We start from the raw sequence: 24,719 nt of genomic DNA on the forward strand, positions 1-24,719 counted from the left end.
TTCAGATGGTTTCCTTTGCTTCCCTGCTGTCTGACTAGGGAACGAATCTAGGATCTCCTCTCCAAAACAGGGAGGCGGGATGTAAGGCTTATGCTGCTTCTTGTGGTTTAAAGGAGACAACTGAGACAGGTTCTCTCTTGTGCTATCTCCAAAACAGGGAGGCGGGATGTAAAGCTTATGCTTCTTCTTGTGGTTTAAAGGAGACAACTGAGACAGGGAAGAACAGGAAAACATGAGAAAAAACAGAAGACGCTGTGTATATTTGCTCCCTCTTTTCAGTCCCCAAGGCTCTTTATGTCTATACCCTGTACAGCTTGTTGCATGTGCAAAACATACTCCGTTGTCCCCGTGCTTGTGATCATACTGTTTCCTGCTGGTTTTACCTAGTTCTGCCATCATTAGAAAGCAAAGTGTGGGAAGCAAGACCTGTTGCTAAGGAGCCAGACAAAATATACAAATAAACTAAAGAAATTGTATTCCGGAGGGCCTTCGCTGAGATTTGTGTGGCCTCATGACATCTAATTTTGTAATGATCTTGTAGTGATCTTAATGCTGTATTTTCCTGACACTCTTGGGTACCCTCTCATCTCTCAATACAGCTTCCAGCAGTACACCAGCATAACAGAAAAAGGTGTACTGACATTCTGCTCTTCTGGCTGCCTTAGATCATGTCAAATATGCAGCAGAGTCTTAATATCTCCTTGCTGTGAAGGCAGCTGGCTTTGGTCATCAGTCTAAGCTCAAACAGTGAGTATGTGCTATGCCCAGTGCCATTGGGGTGCTAACTATTCGTATTTCTTTTTTACCGCACTGAGGATTCCTTTGGAGACTTCACTTATACTTTGGACAAAGCTGCTTAAGCTTCAGCTATGTGTAACCAAGCTGCTGATGGGTTTTATGATAAAACCGAAATACAATATACTAAATACTATGCTAAACAAAATAAAAATCTAAGGCTGAACTGAATGCTTGAACTTGAAACATATACATGTATTATCTCATGGTACTGCAGCTGTAAATCTTCCAGCCTCTCTTCACCGATTTCCTGAAAGTTGAATGCAGCTGTACTTAGTGCTGTAGCTGCAGTTGAAGCATGTTCAGGTAGAGTTGATTTGCAAGCTCTGACGAACGAAAATCCATCATACTCTCTGTGCATTTTTTTTCATCTGTGATTTAGAGTATTACGTGTATTGTGGTCATGTCCAGTTTAGAGATGCAGAGTTAAGGATTAAATGCTGTATTTGTGTGAATCTCTGTATTTCCAGAATTTACAGATGTTTGAGTGTAGCTGAGCCCTAATATTCTTGTTCTCAGGAGGTAGCCTTCACACGGTCTCATCCAAGTTTTTGGGCAACTGATTCCCCTGCCAGTGATGCATCTTTAAGCTATGCAGGTTCCTAAATAATTATCTTGTGCTCTTGCATCCATGGATCCAGAAATTGCACAGATTGTAGTTTTGACATTTTTAGGTAGAAACTGGCCCTGGTGTTCCAATTTCATGAACATGCTGGTTCCCTGGCATGCCAAACCTTGCACCCATCTGTTAAAGGGCACTTTGCCCGCATGCCTGTTAGCTTGCCAGTTTCTCACAGGCATAAACTTTAAATTCCACCCAATAAGAGAGAGGAAAATGACACTCCTGCACAGTTGTCCTTTCTATAAAAAAGCAGTGGCCCTTTAGGGTCAGGAGCTTTACCTCCAAAGAGTTCACTCTATAGATTCCTTTGAGCATTAGATCAATGAATGTCATTTGTTCTGGTATTTCTTTCTCCCCTTGGCTGTTATTTTTACCAGTTTTTCTGAAAATCCAGTTGACAGTTTTGATCTTTGTTCTAAAAAAAAAAAAATTCCTTGCCACTGAGAGTGATGGAAACATACACAATGTATAGTAAGTTAGCATGGTGCTTTGGTAACATAAAAAAAAATGTATTGATACAAATGCAGATCCTTTTTTCTATGGTCAGAGTCCTTATAGGCTTAAAATGGTGAATAGCTATTTCTGTAATGCATCTAGCTTCTGTAGTTCTTGTTCATCTGTACTGTTTATACTGTTTATCCTTCTATTCCTAGAGGCCCCTTGGCTAGGAAATAAACACTTTGTCTGCATAAGATTCTTCTTTGCTACAGCTGTCAAGCAGATTGACAATGTATTTATTGTTGAAACTTACAGATAAAATAACTTATGCCTTGTAATCACATGGGACGGTTTTTTGTGAAGAAAATCACTTGGAATAGCTGTAAAAAGCACTACTTCTAATTCTACAAATTCTGGTCTTGAATGGTATATAAATAGGTTTTTGTCCTGTTCTCAGTGCCTGTTGTTCTAAATACATGAAGGAATGCTGCTGCTTTATTGTGATGCAGTTGCTTTTACTTTTATGCACTGTAAAATGGGCATTAATGTATTGAGTTAATTTTACACTCCTCTGCTCTGGGACTCACCAGTGTTAATCAGGGTGTTTTCGTTGCTGGTGCGAGTGTCTTGCCATTGTAAATCTGTAGTTTGCTAGTTGAATATTTCAGTGAGATGATGGTAATTATTACTAGCATAATAATTAGTCACTTCAAAAGAGAAAATGAGTTAATCTAGCTTTTGTAATTTTTCAACCTGCGTTGTTTAAATTTCAGATCACCAAACATTGGGTTCTGAAGTGTTTAACACCAAAACTACTGAACTTTTGACTCTTTCAGTAGAGACAAAAATTCTTCAAATTTTACAGATTAACGGCATTTTCTTCCCACCTGTGGAATTTGGAAGGGGCTCAGTGGTGCTGTTAAAGTCCTCTGTATCCTTTCATTCAGTCCTCCTCATGCTGTTAGATTAAAACCAAACCAAAACAACCACTTTCGTGTGGCACTGAAGCAACTACCTGATTGGTTTTGGTGTAAATATATAAAAATTGGCCGCCTGCTTTGGAGCTTGACTTGTAACTGTTATGAGATGGAGTCTTTAGGGCTGTTATAAATGTGATCAGTTACCAGACCATCGGGGCTGGGTAAAAATTGTTCTGGAACACAGTTCAGCAGTCTTAACATTGGGGTTGTCTAAAAGGTGTGGGTTTTTCCCTAAGGGTAAGATTATGATGTTACAACTATTACCTATCTACTAAAATACGTCTTTATGAAGAAGTCTTCCCCTCTCCCCTCTCGCTGTTCTTGCTTTTTTAAAAAAAGACTTAAGGAGGTGAAGGGACGGCAACTTGCTTTGCAGTACTAAACTGACTTTGCAATAGAAAGGTTTCAGCTTCTATCAAAACAAAGTGGATTTTGCCTAAAATGTGTGTCAAAGGATTAACCAAAAAGGAATAGTAGTTAAATGAAGAACGGTTGATGTTGAAGAGCTGTAGTCTTTCCCATTTGAGAATGATTGTGTCTATACTGCTCAACTGCACAGCAGTCTTAAAAATCTGACTCAGATTGAAGGATAAACTATTGGTTTTGTACAGTCTTTTATGAAGGACTGCACTAATTTAATTTAATTTGGTTTAGGAACTCTGCTTTAGTGCCTGCAGTGGCAAGACCTTTGAGGCCTGTCACTGTTCTGAAAGCTGTGTGTGATAGGCAGCAGTTGTTGGGTGTCCCTTACAAATACCAATATTGCCTGCGGTTCATGCTTCCTTGAAGTGGAATCTTGGCATGTCCAGATTCCTACTTTTTGGAGGGGGAGAGAAGTCGGGCAGATCATACGTTCCTGGAAAAGATTATTTACTGGGAAGAGTACTTCATCCTTCTTTTGGCATGCCTTGCTTTATGGGCTGACCTTTTTATCCAGGCTGGATTGATGCTGAAGCACCTACGGTAGTGTTATTACATGAAGTTGCTTGTTACTTCTCAGTGGACACAATTCTTCAGAACGGTTCAACATCTCGCGTGGTAGCTTAGGCTGAATACACAGAATGAAGCCTTTGGAGACCAACAGTTACTTGTGATAACTTGTTTCCTTTCAGTGTTCAATATATAGCATATATTTTATTCATACACGTCCAAAAAACAAAGCGCCGAACACAAACCACCTCCTTTCTATCTGTATTATAAGGACCAGTGAATCATAATTACCTGCTATGAAGTGTGGGGGCATCATTTTATGACTTCACTAATCCTGTTGTGTTGTGTTTTTTGTTTGTTTTGTTTTGTTTTTTCTTTCGTGAAAGGAAAAACAAGAATGGTGGTGGCTATATATTGCAGATCGGAAGGAGCAGATGCTAATATGTATGCCATACCATGTTTGTACACTAAAAGATAAAGAAGAGGTAAAGTACTTGAAGAGTTTTCTTTCGGGGTATTACAAAACTGTACTGAAGTGTCTTATGGTATGCAAATACATTTAGATTTTTTCATAGTTACCTCTTTAAGATGGAAAACAAATTTTACTCTCCTGATAGAAGTAGAGAAGAGCCTTTGAACTGTGAAAATCTATAATGGAGAAAGAAACAATAACTCTCAAGCTTCTTATCAGGGGAAAGAAAACCATTCTGCAATCAAAAGCTGATGAAAACCAGTATTTGTACACAAAGATCATTCTTAAAGAAAGTTTTTTCAAATGTGTGAGAAATACTAAGTGTTCTTTTTCTGTAAAGCAGAGGCTGTGACAAATTAATTAGCATTGGCTCATATGAACCTTTCAGAGACTGTAACCTTTGGCTGTGTTCTTTGCTTTTCTGAAAAATGGAGATTTGATGTATTTTGTTCTTTCAAACTAGATTTTATGTTCAGTTTTAAATAACAGTATACTTAGGCTAATGCTTTCAGCAGACTAAATATTTCAACCTGTTAGGGTTTTTGAGATTTAGGAAGCATACAACAGGGTGAAACTGTGTGCTTAATGTAGTTGGTCTAATTCAGAAAAAAAAGTGACTCTGATTATTCAGCTTTCATGGAAGGTATTGTGCTTGGGTATTCTGTCTCATTCCTGTGGGCATTTTATTATGTAGAGATTTTCAAAGAAGTGTCACTTGTAAGAAACTAAAACTTTTAAAGGAAAAAAAAAATTAATCTGTAGTAGTATTTACTGCTCATTAGAGTACTTAGGCACTTGTTCTAACGTATCACTTGAAAGCAGTAAGAACTTAGGGTGTGAATTCTGTTTTGTAGGTAGAGCTGAAGTTCCCAGCACCAGGCAAGCCTGGAAACTATCAGTACACAGTTTATTTAAGATCGGATTCATATATGGGATTGGACCAGATTAAACCACTGAAGGTGATGTTTAATTGTGTTATGTATTTATATTATAATGGGAGCTACTTCGTATGGCTATTAAAACCCCAGAAGTCCTGTTATCTTTAAGAATCCAAGCTGTCCTAATTTTAAAACAGTGGCAAGGAGGGACAAGTGGTTTCTACCTGATGCCAGTAGTGGCAGTTTTATGATGGGACGGAAGTTTGTGACGCTTTCTGGTGCCTGATAATTTAATACACGTTTTCTCACTTTTATTCAATTTCTGCAGTATGGCTGGCTCTGGCTTTATACCTTGAGGTCTGCCGTGCTGTTTCCCTGCCCTTAGTCCTAGATACATCCAGTTAATGAGAAAAATCTGGCATGCCTTATTTCTGGAAGCAGTTGTTGGTTTTGGTTGGGGTGTTTTGCTGTTTGGGGTTTTTTTGTTGTTTTGTTTTTTTTTTTTTTAACTGTCATGTAATTTGTTTTGGTTTGTGGGGTTTTTTTGTTTGTTTGTTTTCCCAAATTGGCATGTATTGTCTGTAACCCTTTTGTCCTGTCTTTTTTCTTTGTCCAATTACAGCTGGAAGTTCATGAAGCAAAACCAGTGCCAGAAAATCATCCACAATGGGATACAGCAATAGAAGGTGATGAGGACCAGGAGGACAGCGAGGGCTTTGAAGACAGTTTTGAGGAGGAAGAGGAAGAGGAGGATGATGACGATTAAACAATACTGTTGATTGACTACAATATCTGCACACACTGCAAACTCTTGGTCTGACTGTGGAACTGTACAGTAACCAAGAAACACAGTACAGAAGCTTTGAGAAGGCTGAGTTTAATTTTTCTTTACCAATTAAGAGTGCATTATGTAACTTCTCAGTGGAGGTGAAACAAATCTGTTGCCATTGATACACCTTGGGATATGCTTATGGCTCATTATAGCCTTCAAGTGCAGGATGGTGCATTTGTTTCAATTGAAAATAAAAGCTTTTTTTATTATAAATGTCCGAAAGTGTGGGCTATGTATTGTCTGATCAGTTTAGGGTCCAATTTAAATAAGAGGTACTATTAGCTAGAAGCAAACTTTAAATCAACTTTTCTGCATTAGGAATTTATTTTAGAAAACGTTTTGGTATATTTGACATTACAAATCTCTGTTGATTGAAACAACATCTGCTCAACTTTCAAACTCTTATTGGTTCTGTGGTATTCATTAAATATTTTGCTGTGATACTGCTCACGTCATTCATAGCTTTAAAAATCTGTTTTACTTAACTTGATCATTATAAATTGGCATCATACCCATTGCCACGTTCCACATATTCTGGAGGGCTGCTTTTTTAGGACTGTTGCCTTTTTATGCCCAAGATTATAATGGAAATCATAAACTTTCTTGACTCTGCCATAGGATACTTATTAATGGCTTAAAACATTTTTAAGCCTTTATTTCATCAGATCAGAAGATCTGAGTCTTTTGATAAACAAAATGTCTGAAAGCAATTTTGGGACCATGTGTTATGTAGTTTGGTGGCTTTTGTGTAATGCCTTTATAAAAGGTACATGCTGAAAGCCGAAGTATGTTCTTAACTCTGAATCTGCCTGACACTGTCGGAAACATTTTAAAGGTAAAATACAACATGCAAAGAGGGCATGTTTTGTATCAATTTTGAATTCCCATCAATAAACTGGACAATTTGATGGCTGTTTGCATTTGTAATAGTGTGCATCTCTTTGTCTGAGTTTTTTTACCTCAGTCTCCTGCAGGGTTGTAAGCAAGACAGTGATTCTATCCCTACCCCGTTTTAAAAAAACCAAGTCTAGTTAGAGAATAAATTCAGGGAGGAGAGAATCAGGGCTGTTAGTGTACTTTATGATTTGACAGAAGCCATGGATGGATTCTTCCTTTTCTTCCTCTCAATAAAACAAATGGAAGTGATTAATTAAAGTTGTATTTCTGTATTTCAGAAATACATGTGAGTGGTGTTCTGCAAGTAGGAACAGACTTATTTCTGTTCCTATGGATTGAACTATGAAAATGTGATGCTGTAAAACGTGACAAATTGTCATGCAGGAAAACTTCCATCCTGTGAGAATTGCCCAAAGCCAGAATAGGTGCACACTAATTTGTGACCTTGTTTATTAGAAAGGGTTGTCACTTTAATTGCAAATTTACATTGTTATAGTCTTTGTAATTGCCATAGTTGCAAATAAAACTGGAAAGTGTTCTAAATGAGATTATGGTATCTTTCAAAGTACTTCTGAAGTGCATATTGTGCAGGAAAAACTCTTGTAAAGCATAAGCAGTGTCAGGTGTTCAAACTGAAGAATGAAGACTAGGTTTGAATTAAATTGCTTTTACACTTGATGCCTTTTAACTCCGGTTTTTATGTGCAAAATACAGTAGAGAAATAACAATAAAAACCACTACTGGCTTTCCCGAGACTTTCAAGCCAAATACTGCACTGATGAGAGAAATGCTTGAGGAAGAGTCACCAGACTCCTTATTATCAAGTAGGCCAAATGAATGCTTAAACGTAACATCATTCTGTGGGAACAATTCATAGTGAACTTCTGCAGTTGTTAAAAGTTGGGAAGTGATTATAGTTAGGAGATATAATTGATAGTAAGAGCATGGGGCGGGGGGGAGGGAGTGCTCTGACTACTGATCCCTAAATTTGACTATTAAAAGTCAAGGTACATACTTGCAAGCTGTGAATGCATTGAAGTGACTTTTTTTTAAAAAAGAAGAAAGAATCATGTGCCTGGGTGTGAAGTATTTTATTCTTAAAGATCGAAGCTGACAGCTGGGATTACACTGAAAGTCTGCAAACCAAGGATAATTCTATGGCGCTAACAAAGGCTAAATCTAATACTTCTTCAAATATGCTCCTGTATAGTCAAGGTAACTTAATAGAAGATGTGTGGAAAAGAATTGCAGCGGTATTGGAAATCTTCGTAACGTGAAGGCGGCACCCTGATACTTCCTCTCCTAAAAATACCAGCTATGTTGTTGTGTGTCATTTTACAGCGCCTTCTGAGACAGATGCAAAAATGGGCCTGAGGAGGTATTTAAGTTTCACGCAATTAAAAACCCCAACTGCAGATGCACAACCTGTACGAGTATTACTGCATTGCTGAATTGCTGGTCTAGAGGGTAGTGTGTCCACTAGTAACCATTTTTTAATAATTATTTGAAGTGTCATTCAAAGATCGACTACCTCTCTCTTGAATAATGGTTGCTAGGCTGGGTAAAACTTCCCAGGAAGAAGCAGCTTTTTGTGCTCACTGTTGTACATGCCTTGCTTTTTGATAGGAATGAATTCAGCCAATTTGACACCGAACTCTTTTGAGACTGGACTAGTAACTGAAGAGTAAAAAAGTTCTAGAGATAAAATCTGCTTTGCTGCTGCACCTCTGTGCAGTAGTGGCCCAAGCATAATTTGGAGGCACCTAGTATCGTTTCAGTGTCAATAGGGTTATTTTTGCCCTTCTGCTATCGCGCTCCTCTCTGTGCCCCCTTGTTCTCGATGGGAGTAAGCAGCCGGACTGTCCACCCAAGCGGAGATGCTGTAAATGCCTTCAGGGCTTGCAGAAGCCACTTCCAAGGGGAAAAAATTGGCCTTGGCTAGAAGAGGCAGGAGGGTGATGCAGCGCAACTGGTCCTGCTCCTCCTGGCCCAGCCGGTGCATTGATACAGGGGGCGGTAACTTGCAATTAGTAGGTGGCAGTGCCATAAATTAGATTTTGGGTGAACACTGCTTGTTAAGATACAGACTAAATTTGCAGTAGGTATGTGTAGGTAAAAGGAACAAGTTACAAAAGTGGGATTTTTTTTGTTGTTTTTTGTGTCAAATGATTTAACTTTTCCTGCCCCCTCAAAATGTTGGTGGCGGATGGTCTGGTGCAGGGTCTGGAGCACAAGTCTGATGAGGAGTGGCTGAGGGAACTGGGGTTGTTCAGCCTGGAGAAGAGGAGGCTGAGGGGAGGTCTTACTGCCTTCTACAACTGCCTGACAGGAGGGGGTAGTGAGGTGGGGGTCAGTCTCTTCTCCCAGGTGATGGGCGATAGGATGAGGGGAAATGGCCTCAAGTTGCGCCAGGGCAGGTTTAGGTTGGACGCTGGGAAAAATTTCTTCACCGAAAGGGTTGTCAAGTATTGGAATGGGCTGCCCAGGGAAGCAGTCGCGTCCCCATCCTGGGAGGTATTTAAAGGATGGGTGGATGAGGTACTTAGGGCCATGGTTTAGTGGTGGGATGGCAGGGTTAGGGGAACGGTTGGGCTTGATGATCTTAAAGGTCTTTTCCAACCTGAACGATTCTGTGATTCTATTTAAGGAAGCATCACTTTTTTTCTAGTCTGATGCTGGGTGACCAGACAGTTGCACTTGTGCAAAAACCTGACAAACCCTCTCTAAACTGCAAATGCCTTGTGAAGGGGGAAAACCCGTAAGGTGTAGGGGAAGGGAAGGAGGCTTTTGAGGCGGCGGGGTGCAGTTCCCGGCCGCGCTCCAGCAGGGGGAGGCAGGGGCACGGATTTCTGCAGGAAACCCTGGGACTCTGCCAGGGGATACCGAGCTGTGGGTTTGGGTTTGTTTTCCCCCTTCCTGGAGAATAAAGCCATAGACGGAGGTTTCTTTTCTCTATTTCTGGTCTTTTAAACAAACTCGACTGTTACATGTGCGTTCCCCCTGTTTTTACATCTGTTTGTCTGTGGTGTTTTGGGGTTTTTTTCCCCCAAACGCCTTGCTGACTCTTCATTTAAAAACTGCTGAAGGAAACCCATTTTAAGATTGGAATCAGAATTCCTAAATCAGGATTATTTAAATTATTATTAATTTTTATTTAAAAATAAAAACCTGGCAGAGAAAGAAAGGCAGAGCTTCCTTTTGTAGCAGGAGCTGGGCTGCTAATGAGTCCCTTTTGAGCCTTAAATGTTCCTTTGCATTAGGTTTTGGAGAAGTATTTGCCTAAGGTGGGCATCGTGAAGGTATCTCCGATTCAGCTGTATTCTAAGCTCTGCGAGGTGAGGTACGTTAGGTGGTCCTACCGTGAGGATGCCTGTGCCTGGAAGAGCTGATTTATGGGGTACCTGGGGTGCCCTGCGGGCGGCTGCCTGCACTCGCAGCATGCCGTGGTCAAGTTTTACATCAAGTTTTACACTCGAGTTTTACATCCCTTGCAGAGACACATTTAAAAATGCCCCTGGCAGTATTGTCTTCAAAATCTGCTCAGGGCGATGGTGTGCTCTTTTCTTAGGGTTCATCGAAGACTTGGCAAGAGGACCTGAGTGCTGGATTAGAGGTTGAACCTGCGTTTAAACCCGTATCTGTTCAGCAAGGTAAGCGGGTGCTTTGTTGGCTGTGCTGTGGCAGGGCCTTTCAAGTTGGGGAACAAACAGAAGAGAGAACTTTGGGTGACTTGTGTTCGGTATCAAACTCGAGATGGGATACCAAATCTGTGCACGCTGTACGCCTGGGTGATGTTCATGGCTTGCACTTCATTTTTTTCATGTCAATGTTTTGTTTTAAGATGTGATTTGAGCCCACGCAGACACTCGGTGTGCTCTTTTCTTGGGGTTCATCGAAGACTTGGCAAGAGGACCCGAGTGCTGGATTAGAGGTTGAACCTGCGCTTAAACCCGTGTCTGTTCAGCAAGGCAAGCGGGTGCTTTGTTGGCTGTGCTGTGGCAGGGCCTTTCAAGTTGGGGAACAAACAGAAGAGAGAACTTTGGGTGACTTGTGTTCGGTATCAAACTCGAGATGGGATACCAAATCTGTGCACGCTGTACGCCTGGGTGATGTTCATGGCTTGCACTTCATTTTTTTCATGTCAATGTTTTGTTTTAAGATGTGATTTGAGCCCACATAGACACTACTTAGTTGGTAGAAATAGTTTTCTGCCAAAATTGTTTATATTTATCACTCAAATAACAGCACTGTTTCTGGCAATGAAACCTATTAATAAACATAATTAGCACAATAGATTGTAAAGCTAATGATAATATTTTTAGGCCAAATTGTGGACTACCTAGAATTTAATTTCAAATGTGTGCTGAATCAGGAAGCATTTTCAACCTTTCACTGTGTAGAAGCCTTCCACATATATGCTCTAATAATTAAACAGGGGAGACGTTACGGTTACATTGCGTGCATGGAATTTAAGAGCACAAAGGAGGCTGCGTGGACCACCTTGAGCAATGTTTTCAGTTCATTCACCTTAATTTTGAAATAAGGTGTGAGTGCTTTCCCTTTTATGCAAGCAACATCGCTAGATGCTTCATGGCACAAAGCTGGAGGCATTCTGGGGTGAAACCCTAGAAAAGCTGGACACCTTGTGGCTATCTCCTGCAGGACAGTCCCCAAGCTGGGAGAGCCCTGATGCTGCTGGGGCATTTCTGGTCCGCCAGTGAGGATCGCCCAGAGGTTCCTTTTGGCTTTGCTTGGTCATGGTTATTAAATGCTGCAAAGGCCAGGCTGGTATGAGGCCACCTTTAAATTAAGGTGGCTGAAAATGAAATGTCCTTGCTGGGAAAGGTTGTCCTGGCTTTCAAGCATGGTTTTCCATCACTGGAGTTGTTCACATGCATGCCACAGATATGGCATCTTTTGTAGCCTTTATACCCAGTACCATTATACCTCGTACCATTATACCCTATCAGCCCACCCTGCTGTCTCTGATAGATGCTCGCCCCAGACGTATGCAGGGATGAGAATGAGGCCATACTCACCAATACGCCAAGCTGATGTTTTCCGCAGCTGGGAAACGGGATAGCAGTGACAGCAGGGACTTCACCTTCGTACCACCAAGCATCTGTACTGAGATGCCTGGATTTATTTGCATGCCATCGTCCTGTCAAGGAGACCCTTCAGGAGAGCAGGAGCTGTGGAAGGCCAGTGGCGTATTGTTTATTGGGTGTTTGATTTTTTCCTTCCTGGCACGCAACCCCTCCTCCATGCCCAGATTACAGCTATGGATTTTGTGCTTTCTAATGTATGCATGTGCAGTAAATTAAACTCAAATTGAATGACCAATTTCCTTACAGCTGAAGCTCCATTAATTACTATGTGTAAATCACATTAGCTGAGATTAGGTTATAATGGCTGTAAAATATACACTGTCCATGACAGGGTGGTGAGATTTGGAGGCCCAGGTGACAACCACTTTGGTCACTTGAAACGAACAGAGGCAATGTGATAGTTCTTGCTTCAATTTGCACGGGGCATTTGGTCCATCCGAGCCGCCCAGCTGTGCAGGTCCCTCCAGATCAATTCGGATGCAGGACAGCCTGTTGCTCTCTTGGTCCCGTGTACAGCACGTGGGTGGCAGCTTCGCATCGCAAGACAATTTAAGCAACCTCGTTTACATCGTTAGCTTCTCCTAAATGTCCTGTGGCAGAAGGCACTGCTGCCTACAGGTACTTCTTCCTTAAGCTATGAGGATTTACTCTTTGCAGTTAACTTCCTCACATAAGGTTTTATCTTGGTTGTATCTTTTTATGGTTCCCTCCTGACGTAGATTTGTTAGGTGTATTTGATTCCTTCTTTTTTTTTTCCCCTCCTTCGTTGCAATCGGGGCTGAATAGTTCATTCAGATGATGAAAAGCTGCTCCATTGTATTTTACATTCAAATTCACATTTAATATATAGTATGTACACTAAAAGTTACTAGGGGTTTAAAATACAGAGACTTCTATACTCAGGCTCTTCATTTCTTGGCAAAAATTGCCTTTAAAATGTCTGGCCCATCTCTCAGCGAGCTTATAAGACTTGAGGCGACCAGGCAGGGCAGCTGGGGCCGGACCTTGGTGCAAGTGGCTCATGTCACCTGCTCGCACCCCACCCTGTGCCCCCTGGAGACCCTCTGCCCCTGGGTCCCAGCATGGGGGTTCAGGCTGTTTTGGACAAGTGAAGAACCTCTTCTCCCATCGGCATTTTTGCCTGGTAGCTGTGGAAGTCAGGACGATGACCTCCCACCACCTGAAGGGCTGTCACTTTCGGAAAGAGGGTGTTGGGTTGGTGGAGGATGCCTGGGTGCTGCTGCTTCTTGTGCGATGACTCTGTCCCCACCATGGTGACACCAGAGCTGGCTCTGCCGGGCACGCGGCAAACAGCTAGGTGCTGCATCGAGCGCTTTGGAAGCAACGGGATGAACCAAGCATTAAAAGTAAGAGAGGGTTGGGTGGCGGTGCCATAATCTGCATTATAAGCCCAACAGAAGCAGAGGGCGTAAAGGAGAAATAGTCGGGAACAACACAGTTTGCCCAGTCCATTGCCTCCTTGCAGCATCGATGCTGCAGCCAGACCCACCTGGTGTGTCTCTGTAACTTCTTCTTCCAAAAGGCTGATGATGGTGATGCCGTGAGCGGTGCCTGTGCGACGTCACCGGGGCGTCAGTGCTGCTGCCCGCGTGCCGCCCGGCCAGCCCTGCCCAGCTCCCCATCTCCCACGCTCGCTGCTAAAAGCCAATTAAAACAAAAAACCAGAGCGATATTGTTCAACCCCCGGCATCTCTTAAAAGGGAAGCATGGCCCCCTCGGTCAAATGTGAGCCAGGGAGACTGGCAGGAATGACAGCAATTAATCACGGCGCTGCTTTGAATCTTTATGTAAGTGCTCAGCGTTAAATATTACAACGGCACCAGCGCGGAGGCTGACACCAGCCTTTGTAATCCAGGTCTCTGTAGATGTGAAGTTGTAGGCCAGGCAATAATGAAATAATTCAGCTTGTTAGATACAGGCAAGGCTTTTTGGTATGCACATCATGCCAGCCTCAAAAATGATGGAAGTGTCAAAATAGCAGAGGAGGGAAAATATAAGAAAACCCCTAAAATCAACCCTTTTATTTAAAAAATATCACGACTAAAATTAGATTAGTGTTATTATAAACCTGATGTGATTTCTGAAGTTGAGCATGTGAGCATTTAATCAGCTAGCTCAGATAACTACCAGGAAGTATGTTTTGGTTTTGGGGGTTTTTTTTTCAGATTTTTTTTTTCCTTTTTTTGTTGGCAGCTATTCCACAGCTGGAAAGAATTTTTTTTTCTCATCTCTGGCACAGATCAGAGGCCATTTGTAAAGTTTAAACCTCCTTTTCTAGGTCAACTAATTGCTTGCCAGTGATAAGACCCAACAAGTCATTGCAGAGTTACATGTGGATGAAGGACAGCAGAGCCTGTCCTGGGATTCTGGATTTCACATGACTTTGGGGTACTTTGGGGCTACACTACACTGAAGTACTTCCCCCACCACCAGTAAATTAAAATCCAGATACAGATCATCCTCAGAAGCCAAAGGGTTGATGAAGCCTTTGATGTATTCCTGATCTCTACTAGTATTTTTTTTTTAAAGGAGAGTGGTGTACAGCCAAGAGCTGTAGCTGGTGCCTGTCTGTTGGCAAGGCAAAGGCGTGTGTAGGTGCCGCAGCTGCCTGGGGGGCTGCACAGCTGCATTTCACTCCAGCAGCAGGACAGCACTGCTCCAGGGTTCTACCCATGGGTATCGCGCCCGTCAGCAGCGTGCCGGGGGCCCCCCGTGTCTCTCTTGCAGCCACCACCATCTCTGATGTGTTTGTGGAGAGGTGTCCGTGCGTTGGCTCCAGCCTGGGGATATGCGTGGCCTGCCCTGGGTGGAAACTGGCCTCTACGACAGGTGCCAGACGTGGCATTTGGATATACTGACAGAGGAGGGACGCCTGTCCCGTGTGCCCATCCATCAGGTTTTTTGGGAAGCGGAGCGCTGCATTTATGTTCCTAAATCCACGCTCATCACTGAAGTACCCTCTTTCACCCCAGGCCCCCCTTCTCTCCTCCAAGTGATGAGCCATGGCATTTGAGCCCTTGGACCATGATGGCCATTCAACAGGCTCGAAACCATGCCAGGGTTTGGCTGCGGAGAGGCCTGCCCCTCCTTGGTCATACCAGCAGATGCTGTGTGTGGAAGTTTCTCGACGGAGTTTGTATGCAAACAACATACAGCTCCTGACTGCTGATGGCTATCCAACTCCCTGGCTAATTAAAATCTATAAACTATGCTGGCATATGTAATTTAAAAAATAGCTATGCTATAGTATGACTATGCATGCGTATTGACTAAAAATAGCACTTGCCAAGAGTAAAAAAAAAGAGATAATTACAGTGAATTTGGATAGAGACTGATTTTCTTTTTTTTCTATTGAATTAAGGAAAAGGAGTATGCAAACATAGCTTATATAGAGACATGTATCTTTACTGCTCTTTTAGCTGTGGAGAAAAATCAAATCTACAGGACTCGGACATTTGTATACAATTTTATTATATGAAATTGCTATTAATGGCTTTCTCTCTGGCGAGTTTTGCTTGAGGGCGGCAGCTGAGCCCACCCCAGCTGGTGCAATGAAGTGCTCCCCTTGCAGGAGTCAGGAGATGGCTCCATCGCACCTCCTCTTCCCTCTCTTTCGGGTGTGCGAGCAAGCCCTCCGTCTGGGGAAGAGAGGCTTTCTGTGGTGGAGGTATAGATTTCTCCCTGCAGCACTCATTAATGTTTGGAGACCAAAGTTTGGGGACTGAACCCTTGGCTGGCAATGGCTTTCTTGGCCTTTGTCCCCCTCAGGTGTGACACACGTCGGCCGTTGTCACCACCCAGCCTAGCATCTTCAGCACTATTTCCCTGTGATTTCTGTACTAATGTGCTCTCAGGAGTGCCGTGTTTTTCACGATGGGAATAACTTCTGCTTTCCTAGTGCCAGAGCAGTTCTCCAAGCCCAAGGAAGGAGAGGGGGAAGCTGGAGAGGGTGCGATCCTGCTCTGGTTCAAGGGGAAGGGCCCACGCAAGGCCATGGCATGCATTGTGGCAGATGGCGGGGAGGGAGAAGAGCCCTGTTTGATACCCCCCTCTGCCAAAAAAGTGGTGTGCCATTGCTTCTCTTTTGATCACATCCATGCAGCAAGCCCAGCAGCTCAGGCTTTGCATCTGTAAGGCAGGGCCAGGCACACAGGGAAGCAGAGCATGGGCATCTGTGCCACCCATGTGCCAAATGGGAGCTGATTAATGAAATCCGGTGGTACCTTGCACAGGAATGGGGTTTGCTGGCCAAGATCTCCCACTGCCGAGCAGGGAGCTGCCGGCTGTGGCTGGCCTGTAGGGGTTTTATTGGGGAAGTGCCTGGGGGGGGGCCCTGGGATGGAAATGACTGTAAAACCAGCAGAGTAACCCAAGGAACAAACCCCCTCATCTGGAGGATTTTTTTTAAATTACTGCTCAGACCCAGTTATCTCTACTGCAGAAAGTTAGGCTGCTTGAGCGAGTTATTTGAGAAAGATGCTCAAAATAGGAAATGTTTAGATCGTTGCTTCTGTTTTCATTTCATTGAGCTACTAATTGAATTTATTATTGTACTATGAAATTATATTTGTTAAAATATTTGTTAAACCCGATGATAACACTTCCCAGCTCACAATCCCTCACTATATAAAAGCCAGAACTTAGAGCAAAGATGCTGGTTAATCAACTCCTGGAAATTTCCCAGAATCAGAGAAAAATGCATTTAGGAAAGATACTCTTTTAGGATAAACCCTAATGCTGTTTAAACCGTTTTGGCTTCCTTGATGGTAAAAGAATGATTGAGTTTTCCCTGTAAAAATAGCGTGCAAGCCTCTGGGATTCTGCCAGATATGAGCTGCTGTAAAACATGCACCCAAATTGCACCCAAGCTCTCTGCTCCATCCCGCGAGCATCGCTGGGAGGACAAGTACCTTTCGTGCCATGCCCTGGGCTCCGGGCATGGGAAGGAAATGGGCTGCATCCGCCACAAGGTCCCCCCTGGGTCTGCCCCGGCTGGCCCAAGGGGAGCACGGTGCTGGTTGTGCCTGGTGGCAGGTACAGTATCTGCAGGGGTGAAAAATACACTGGCTGCATGAAACCCCTCTGTCGGGGTACTATTGCGGTTCTTACAAGAAAAAGCTAATGTTTCAGTGCATTGCCTCACAAATAACAGTCCTGGTGCGTAGTCAGCGAAGAGTTTCTAATTCAGCCTTTCAATGCCGTACCCTTGTCAGGCACTTCTCATGTAATTAGCAGCAGAAAGCCATGCAAAAACCGAATCCTGACTCTTCCTTTACCTTCCCATGGAATGAGATGCGGTAATTGTCATCCATCTTGTTCCTGGAGCAAGTCCCTCTGCTCAGCATCTGCTGAGTTAGTGCTGAACGAAGACGCTGGGCCATGCCACACCATGGTGGTGTGTCCGTTCTCCTGGGAAAAGCCTTCAGAGGTGCTGTTGCAGGAGCCAGCGGGAGCTCTGTCAGCCATACAGCAACATTTGCCAACGCAGAGGCCCAAGGCTGGTACCACGTCCCTGCAGGGCTGTCCCTCCGCTGCTTCTCCCGCTTCGCAGGAGGGTTTGCCGGGTTGCCGACAGCACCGGTGAAGCCTCCAGCTGCACCCAAGTGCTGAACGGTGAGGCTGCTGCCCCACAGGGTGGCATGCACAAGGCTGGACGTGGGGCCGGAGGGGAGAGCGGGGCTCCTTCCCCTGCACCCTGCAGCTTTTCCCTATGCCGGTGTTGTGGTTTAACCAAGAAAATTCACTCTATCCCAGCTGAAACCAGGACAGCCAGCACCAGAGCCACCTCTTTAAGGGATGCAGATACTGCACCGGGGCAGCACCACACATCTGGAGCAGGCACTGGGCGTACCTGGAGGGCAAGAGCCTGGCAGCTCGGCCACTTTGGCTCTGCCCCAGCAGATCAAGGTACCCTGGGTCTCAAGAGAGTCTCATTAGAAAATATTTGCGGATAAGCAAGTCAGTGTGTTACATCCCAGCCGGCATCGACACGACCTCCTTGTGCTGGACCTGGAGGCACATCACAGTTTTAGCATCACTGCTGATGCTGGACAGGCAGAGATGGTCCGTGGCCAGTCACCTCAGTCATATTAAAAAAGATATAAGAAATGACCATGTGTGTCAAACACCTTAACCTGGGGGGGATGAATCAGCTTGCTTTGTTTCTTACTTGCGTCAGGTTGCTTTGGTGTTCCAGAGTTTTGGCTCTGGCTTATTATACCTTATTCTACCTGCCCGCTTTGGGTGTGGGGGATTTTGCCCAGGCACTCAGCCTTTTGGGTATGGTCACTCTTGGATTTTGCTTGAAAGAAGCTCAGAGGGGAAGGGAGAAGGCGCTATTTCTGCAGCTCAAAGGATTATTTTTTTTATCGCTAAGGATGCCATGTGACATTATTGCCTTTCTGAGCTCTTTAACACAGCAATAAACGAGCCGTTAAAATATTTTAAAATCAATAAATGTAAAAAAGAAGGAAGCAAATTACCAAGCCGCTCCTGATGTTTAGTGATTTGGGAAATAATCCTGCCCTCAAGCGAGCAGTGAGCTGGGGCAGGGAGGTGTCTGGGTGACCTTGCAGGGGCTGCTGTGCCAGGGGACGGAGCGGGTCTGGAACCCATCCCGGGGGCAAAGGGGGCTGCGGGGTGGCCAGAGGACATGGGCTGAGCTGGGCAGGGGTCTGAGCAGGATGGGAACCCTGCCCTGACATCCCTTGCCCATTCAGGCTGCTGCCAGGCTTTTATTTGGGAGTTTCCCTTTGCCTTGGGCACGGCCTTAATTTTCAGTTCAGCCTCCTGAGCAAATTGCTGGCGCACCTCAGTAAGCCTCCGCGGCTCTACTCAAATCTAGCAACCTGCCTAAACGAAAGGTGACCCCCAGGGCTGGGCTGGGCAGGGGGGGGTCGGCGGGTGGGGGGGGGCCCCGGCAGCCTGGGGGTTTCGTGGTCGCCCAAGCACTGATCCCACCTCACCTCCTCCGCTGGGAGCGCGCGGGGAGCGGTGGCAGCCAGGGCTGGAGTCACAGCCCCCTCGCCGCTGCTTCCAAAGGCTGATGCCTCCGAATGACTTCTCAGCAGCTGTCCTCCCTGGAGAGCCGCTTCCTTGAAAGATGAGACCACTCTTGTAATTAAGGTAATTGTTTAAATTCATTCCTTAAACCAGACCCCATCATAACTTAACCAACTGCATCTACGCCTGCATCGGGGGGTGAAGAAGGTCGGGGCGGGTGTCATGAGATTAAATCAGTGCCTTGAAAGATTTATAGGTAAAAATCTTGTTAAACTGAAATGCCTAATAAAGAAAGATACAGGGAAAAAAAATCGCATAGGGGGCATAACCCGGGCAAGCAGCTGCCCCAAAAATCTCGCTGCTGCCTTTTGGACAGCAGTGACCAAGGGGGTGAATGTCACCCTTGCAGCCAGGCGTTTGCCGGTGGCAGAAAGAAGTGCTCCAAGCCCCCGCCTCACCTTCTGCCCAAATAGCAGGTAGGGCCGCGCATGCTTAGGCTCTTTCAGGATACTTAATTTCCTTTCTCACTTACCCTGAATGCTTTCTGATTTCATGGAAATCTGAAGGTAATTGAATGTAATTGTTTAAAGAATCGAATTATTTAAATTATAGGGTAATGCTTGAAATAAAATGACAGTCTGTGGGAGTTTATTAATGTTGGTGGTGGATGGAGAGCAGCGGAGTGCTGTGTGCCATCCCGCCTGGTGCGGGGCTGCAGGGCTGGGTGTGCTGGGGAGCAAGTGGCTGGGGAGGGACGATGGTGCAAGGTCAGGATCCGGCACTCTCCTGCGTGGGTGACAGCCTCTGGGATGCTTGTCCCTTGCTGGGAGAGCCCGGGCCATGGCCAGGTTTGTCCTTGATCCAAAGTGACCTGGGCAGTCAGCAAGAGCTGGTGGGTCAGTCCCTCTGTGAGGCAGGGTGACAGAGATTACCCTGTACCTGTTCCCCATATCCACGATGGCGATGGGCACCTGTGACCCCAACCAATGTTGCTAGCAAAAGAGGAACCCACAGCCAACAGACAGCAGGGCAGGGCTTTGGTGTGGCTGCTGGTATTTCAGATGTCGCCTCAGGTGGCCAAGGGTAAAATTAGGGTAAAATTTATATCCGTGGCACAAAAAAATACCCAGCTAGTCTGGAGGCAGGCAAGCAAAGCCCTCACGCCCAGGAGACTGTGTGAGCTAGGGGCGAATCCAGCACTGAGAAACTTGCGTCTGAACCCGGGGCGTTGGGCTGCGTCCCTGATCACCATTAAAGCCCTGGCCCTGCGCCCCTCGCCGTGCCACTGCCTGCCCCAAAAGCTTCACTCCTGCATCTGGGGTCTGTTCCTGTGCAGAGGAGGTTGTGAGGACAAGCAGCAGAGGGAAGGGCTGGAAAATAATCGATACAAAATGGGTGAAAGACAAATATCAAGACACGGATGAAAAGGGCATGGAGGGGGAGGAAGACACAGTGAAAAAGATTTGTATTTAAAAAAATAATTTGCAGATTGACGGTGGTCCATGGTGCTAGTAGTGGTCGGAGCAGCAGTCGCCAGGAGGCAGGAGGCTTCAGTCGTGCTCCTTGCTCTGCTGTCACCCACCTCTCTGTGCAGGGATCCGTAATATTTATCTGCAGTATCCTCTTCATTTACAGATCCTATGCCTACAGGGGAAAGCGTTTTAGCATTTTTGAGGCTAGCTGACACCCATGGCCTCAGGTAAACAAGCCTTTATTTTTTTATCCTCCACTTTGTCACCTTTTTCGTTTCTGTTTGGAAATGAAGTCATTACTTCACTCAACCCTGTTTCTATCGTTTGGTGGGCAGATTTACTTGGGCAGTGATTTACAGCTCCCCTACCCCCTCCACCTCCCCCCTCGCTCTGCACCCAGGCACACCTCTCTGCACGTGGGCGAGTGGCGTGGGCGAGTGGCGTGGGCAAGCCTCGGGCCGGAAGGGCCAGCTTTCGGTTGAAGGGCGGCACCAATATGCGACCACAGCTGCTTGTGTGGTTCCCGATGCTCGTGCGAGCGTGCTGCAAGCCCGCAAAGAGCCCCTTCCCCTCAACTGTCCCGGGCAAAACCTTCCCCTTGGCCCCACCTCTGGCCCATCTCCCTTCGCCCCTCGCCCCTCTTTTGGGGCGCCCAGGATCCGTGAATGAGCCTTGACATTCGACTTCATAGCAGATGTGAATGCTTCGGACCATTCCTCTGACGTTATCTCATCTTCCCTTGCTTCTGGCCGTAAGTTAAGCTGCCCTCCAGACCAGCTATATGTTTTAAAGCAAAATTCTTTAAGCTTAAAATTCGAGGTTGTCAAATAAGCCCTGTGAAGAGCATAGTCCAAAGAACTCTGCAGTCCTTAACTGAGCAAAACTTGCTCCCAAAGCAGTGGGGGTTGGTTTGGTTTGAGGCCTGCAAAATTACGCATGGCGTGAAAAATGACAACGACGAAGAATTCCCAATCCCCTCCCTGACACTTTGCTATTGTGTGGTGTTGTATTAATACCACGTTTTTTGCGAGAGGCCACAGCTGATGCCTCCGCACTGTGCTGTTTGGCCAGCCCGCCCCTGCTAGATGACAGGGGTAACGTGGTGTGACACAACCAACAGCACCGGTGTGACAAGCCACAGCAGCAACGCATCTGCTCAACCAATGTGAAACAACAGGGATGGCTATGCTCAAAATTTTAAACAGCTTCAAAGAGGAGAGAGGCTTTTTAAAAGACTCTGTCATGATTTTTTCTTAATTGCTCATACTTTTTCCCATTTACCCTATTATGGAACTTAAAACTGGAATTTGCACAGTGCTCCAGTTCCTTCCATTTTACTCTGGTACGGGAATCCATGAGTGCAGGCCCACAGACCTTTTTTTCTGAGGGAAAAAGGGGGATTACAGGATTTTGCCAGGATGAAGGCTGGGCTGAGGAACACTTGGGTACTTCCTTACCCAGCGTGTTTGTGAGTACCATGGGTTTCATAAACCAGTAGTGGAAGACAGAAAACAGTTGTTCCAATTCTGTCCTGGTAATACATTTTTTTTTACACCTACAATGCCTGTCAAATTTGTAGCAATGCAAGCAAAACAAAAAGAAAGAATGCTGCCTTGTTTCTCTTGGATCTACTAAACTTTAATTTTTTTTTTCTTTAAATGCACAAAATTTTTCTTTAGCCATGATTTTAAGAAAGAAATAAACACCCCAGCCATCCTCCTGACCTTATGGTGCTTGCAAGGGACTGGTGGTGTGAGCTTGAGCACCTCACCTTGCTCACAGTTGCTGGTGGGCTGATGCTTGCCCTCCTCCCCGTTGGCAGGGAATGGCACCAGCACGGCCCCAGCTCTTATTGGTACGAATGGCCCAGGATCTGGGGTTCCTTGCTTTTCCTCTTCTTCCTCGGTAGATACAACAGGCTCAATGTTCATCTCATCTTCTGTGGTGACAGGTCAAAAGTAACTCCCCTAAAAGCTGTAAAGCCAGTGTGCAGGGACCACAAAACCAGCAGGACCAGTAACCACAGCTGCAAGCCCGTCTGATGAGGGAGTGGAAACAAAGAGAGGTGAGAAGCACATTTGGGCTTGCAGTAAATACTGACTAACAATATATGTGAGCGTGTGAAGTGGGCAGCGGGGAGCTGTGCAACACTCACAAACAACTGCGACAAACCCCTTTGCTGGGATAAGTTGTTCTAGCACAGTCAATGGAGCATGGCAGGATTATTGCGATCATTATTTATTATATTTATTACAGGGTTTGGGGTTTTTTTTGGTGGTAAGAGCTGCTAGTGCTGTGCTAGGTAAGGGAAGACCTGGTGCCTTCTTCGATGAGTGACTGGAAATGCAGTGAAAAGCCGCTCCCACATCCTGCCCAAACGCCATGGCATGGCTGTGATAACTGATATTTCTACATATTATGGATATCCTTGCCTGGCCATGCCTGTAAAATTATCCATGCAGTCAACTCGTGTGTGTTTGGGTACAGGTGCCTTTGTGTGTGCATGAGCAAACACTCTCTGTGCACACCTAGAGTCGCCGGCAAAAAGATCTCAAGCGCTATTGCCCCCATTGCCACGCAAATTATCCAAAATGAAGTGACCGGTCCTTCCCATCCGTGGCATCACGTCAGCTCAACATCGGGCCAGGCTGCTGCAGGAGCGGGACAAAGGGCTGATGCTACAGTCCGGTTTCCATGGCAACAGAGGAGGGGTAGTGGAACCAGAAATGTTGCAAACACCCCTTCTGCTCATCGCAGCCCAATGCACGTTATTGCGAAAGATACTGCTGCTTGGGCGGGGAGGGGGGAGGCGGGCGGGAGGAGAGTCCAAATGCCTTTACCTTTCAGCTTGCGGAGTTTCTGAAATAAAAAGAAACGGCATTTTTTTTTTTCTCGGTGTAGCTGCGAAGAGAAAGGAAAGCCGACGCGCAGGCCTCGTTTTCTGCGTGTAAAACGTGTGTGTTCTTTAAAAGGCAGTGGTTGGCTGCTTTTCCGGACATGATGTGGTTGAAGCTGTCATCGTAATGGAAATTCATTGCTGTAGCTATGGTAAATCGAGTTTTCTGCCTGTGCTGAATGCATTAGTCTAATGAGATGTTTGCAGCTGGAGAGCCGAGCTGCTGGAGACTTGCACTGTGCTAAGAGACAGGGAGAAGATGGCTTTTGCTGGGGTCTGTGTGACTGTGCTGAAAGTCCTCTGCCCTTTGGGTCCCAGTGCCCGGGCTCTCTAAAGACACTGCTCAGTGTTTTAACCTAAGCAATAGGTAAGGGGAAAGCATGCTTCTTCTTCTCTGCCTGATGTTTGTCGTTGAGCCTTGCTGGAGCAGTTCTCGTTCTGCTTGTCTGTATGGTAACTTTACAGCTCCTCAGGTGGAAACTCTCTTCACCAAAGCACACCCTGACTTAGCCCCGGGAGCAGTTTGGGTGAGGAGAGGGGCAGCGGAGCAGCCCCTGCCGCAGGGCGCGGCAGCGGGAGCACGCGTGAGTGTGTGTGTGTGTATGAGTTGGTGAAGACTTCAGACCAGAGAGCACTCTGCATGCAGGGCAGCTTCGGGCTTTTCCAAATCTGAATCCAAGCAGGTTTTTGGTTTTGGAGTTTTTTTTTCTTTTGCTGCCAGGTGAATAATGCCTCTTCCATTCTAAAAGCAACTTATTTTGCAATATACATAGCAGGCAGTATTTATACCAGTGTAGTTCATAGAGCGATTAGTCTAATTGTAATTCTCCTCATATCTTCAAACCAGATGTTTATCCCTAACTGAAAACTGAAGGGAGCAATACTGTTTATATGCTGGGTTTTTCCTTCAAGATGAACAGGCATCTAGCTAATGAGGGACACCAAGGATTGAATACTTTAGCAGAGTTTATATTTGTCTTTTCAGGTGTTTTAAAGGTAACTTTGAGGAAGGACAGAGCACGGGGACGAAATGCGTGCGGGCGCCCGGCTAGCCCTGCTGGTCTCTCCCTAACTCTGCCGCTGCCGCCCCAGCCCGCAGCCCCACCACTCCCTGACGGAGGGTGAAGCCCGGCGTGGTTCAGTGAGTAATTCAGCCTTTGAGATCTGGGCGCCGTTTCCCTTTCCGTAGCTGGTGAATGGCTGCGAGCGTTGGTTCCTTTGCCTCGGGTTCATCTAACGGCAGCGGTCTGGGGGAAAGAAGTTGCTTTTGGCTTTGGTGCATACGAGGCTTGTGGCAGGAGTATAAAGTTAATCTGGCAAGCTGCAGGAGGAAAGTTGTTTGAATTCTCTGCTTGGAGGGGGATTTCTGCTTAATC

At 45.4% G+C, this 24,719-nt stretch overlaps 1 protein-coding gene across 4 annotated transcripts in view; it reads left to right on the forward strand.

Moving 5' to 3' along the window:
• Positions 1-7,056, forward strand: part of SEC63 (SEC63 homolog, protein translocation regulator) — a 42,059-nt gene extending 35,003 nt beyond the window's left edge. For 3 of the 4 annotated variants that reach the window (XM_035888779.1, XM_035888771.1, XM_035888768.1), the window contains 3 exons: positions 4,152-4,250; positions 5,092-5,196; positions 5,738-7,056. In XM_035888779.1, the coding sequence (XP_035744672.1) occupies positions 4,152-4,250; positions 5,092-5,196; positions 5,738-5,881 (348 nt within the window). In that variant the 3' untranslated portion in view covers positions 5,882-7,056. Of the gene's footprint in view, positions 1-599; positions 2,713-4,151; positions 4,251-5,091; positions 5,197-5,737 lie in introns of those variants that run through there. The other variant, XM_035888777.1, reaches the window with a different exon arrangement.
• The last annotated feature ends 17,663 nt before the right edge of the window (positions 7,057-24,719 follow it).

Source organism: Egretta garzetta, unplaced genomic scaffold (assembly GCF_000687185.1).
Source record: "Egretta garzetta isolate BGI_Z169 unplaced genomic scaffold, ASM68718v1 scaffold10, whole genome shotgun sequence".
In the NCBI taxonomy this organism is placed as follows: domain Eukaryota; kingdom Metazoa; phylum Chordata; class Aves; order Pelecaniformes; family Ardeidae; genus Egretta; species Egretta garzetta.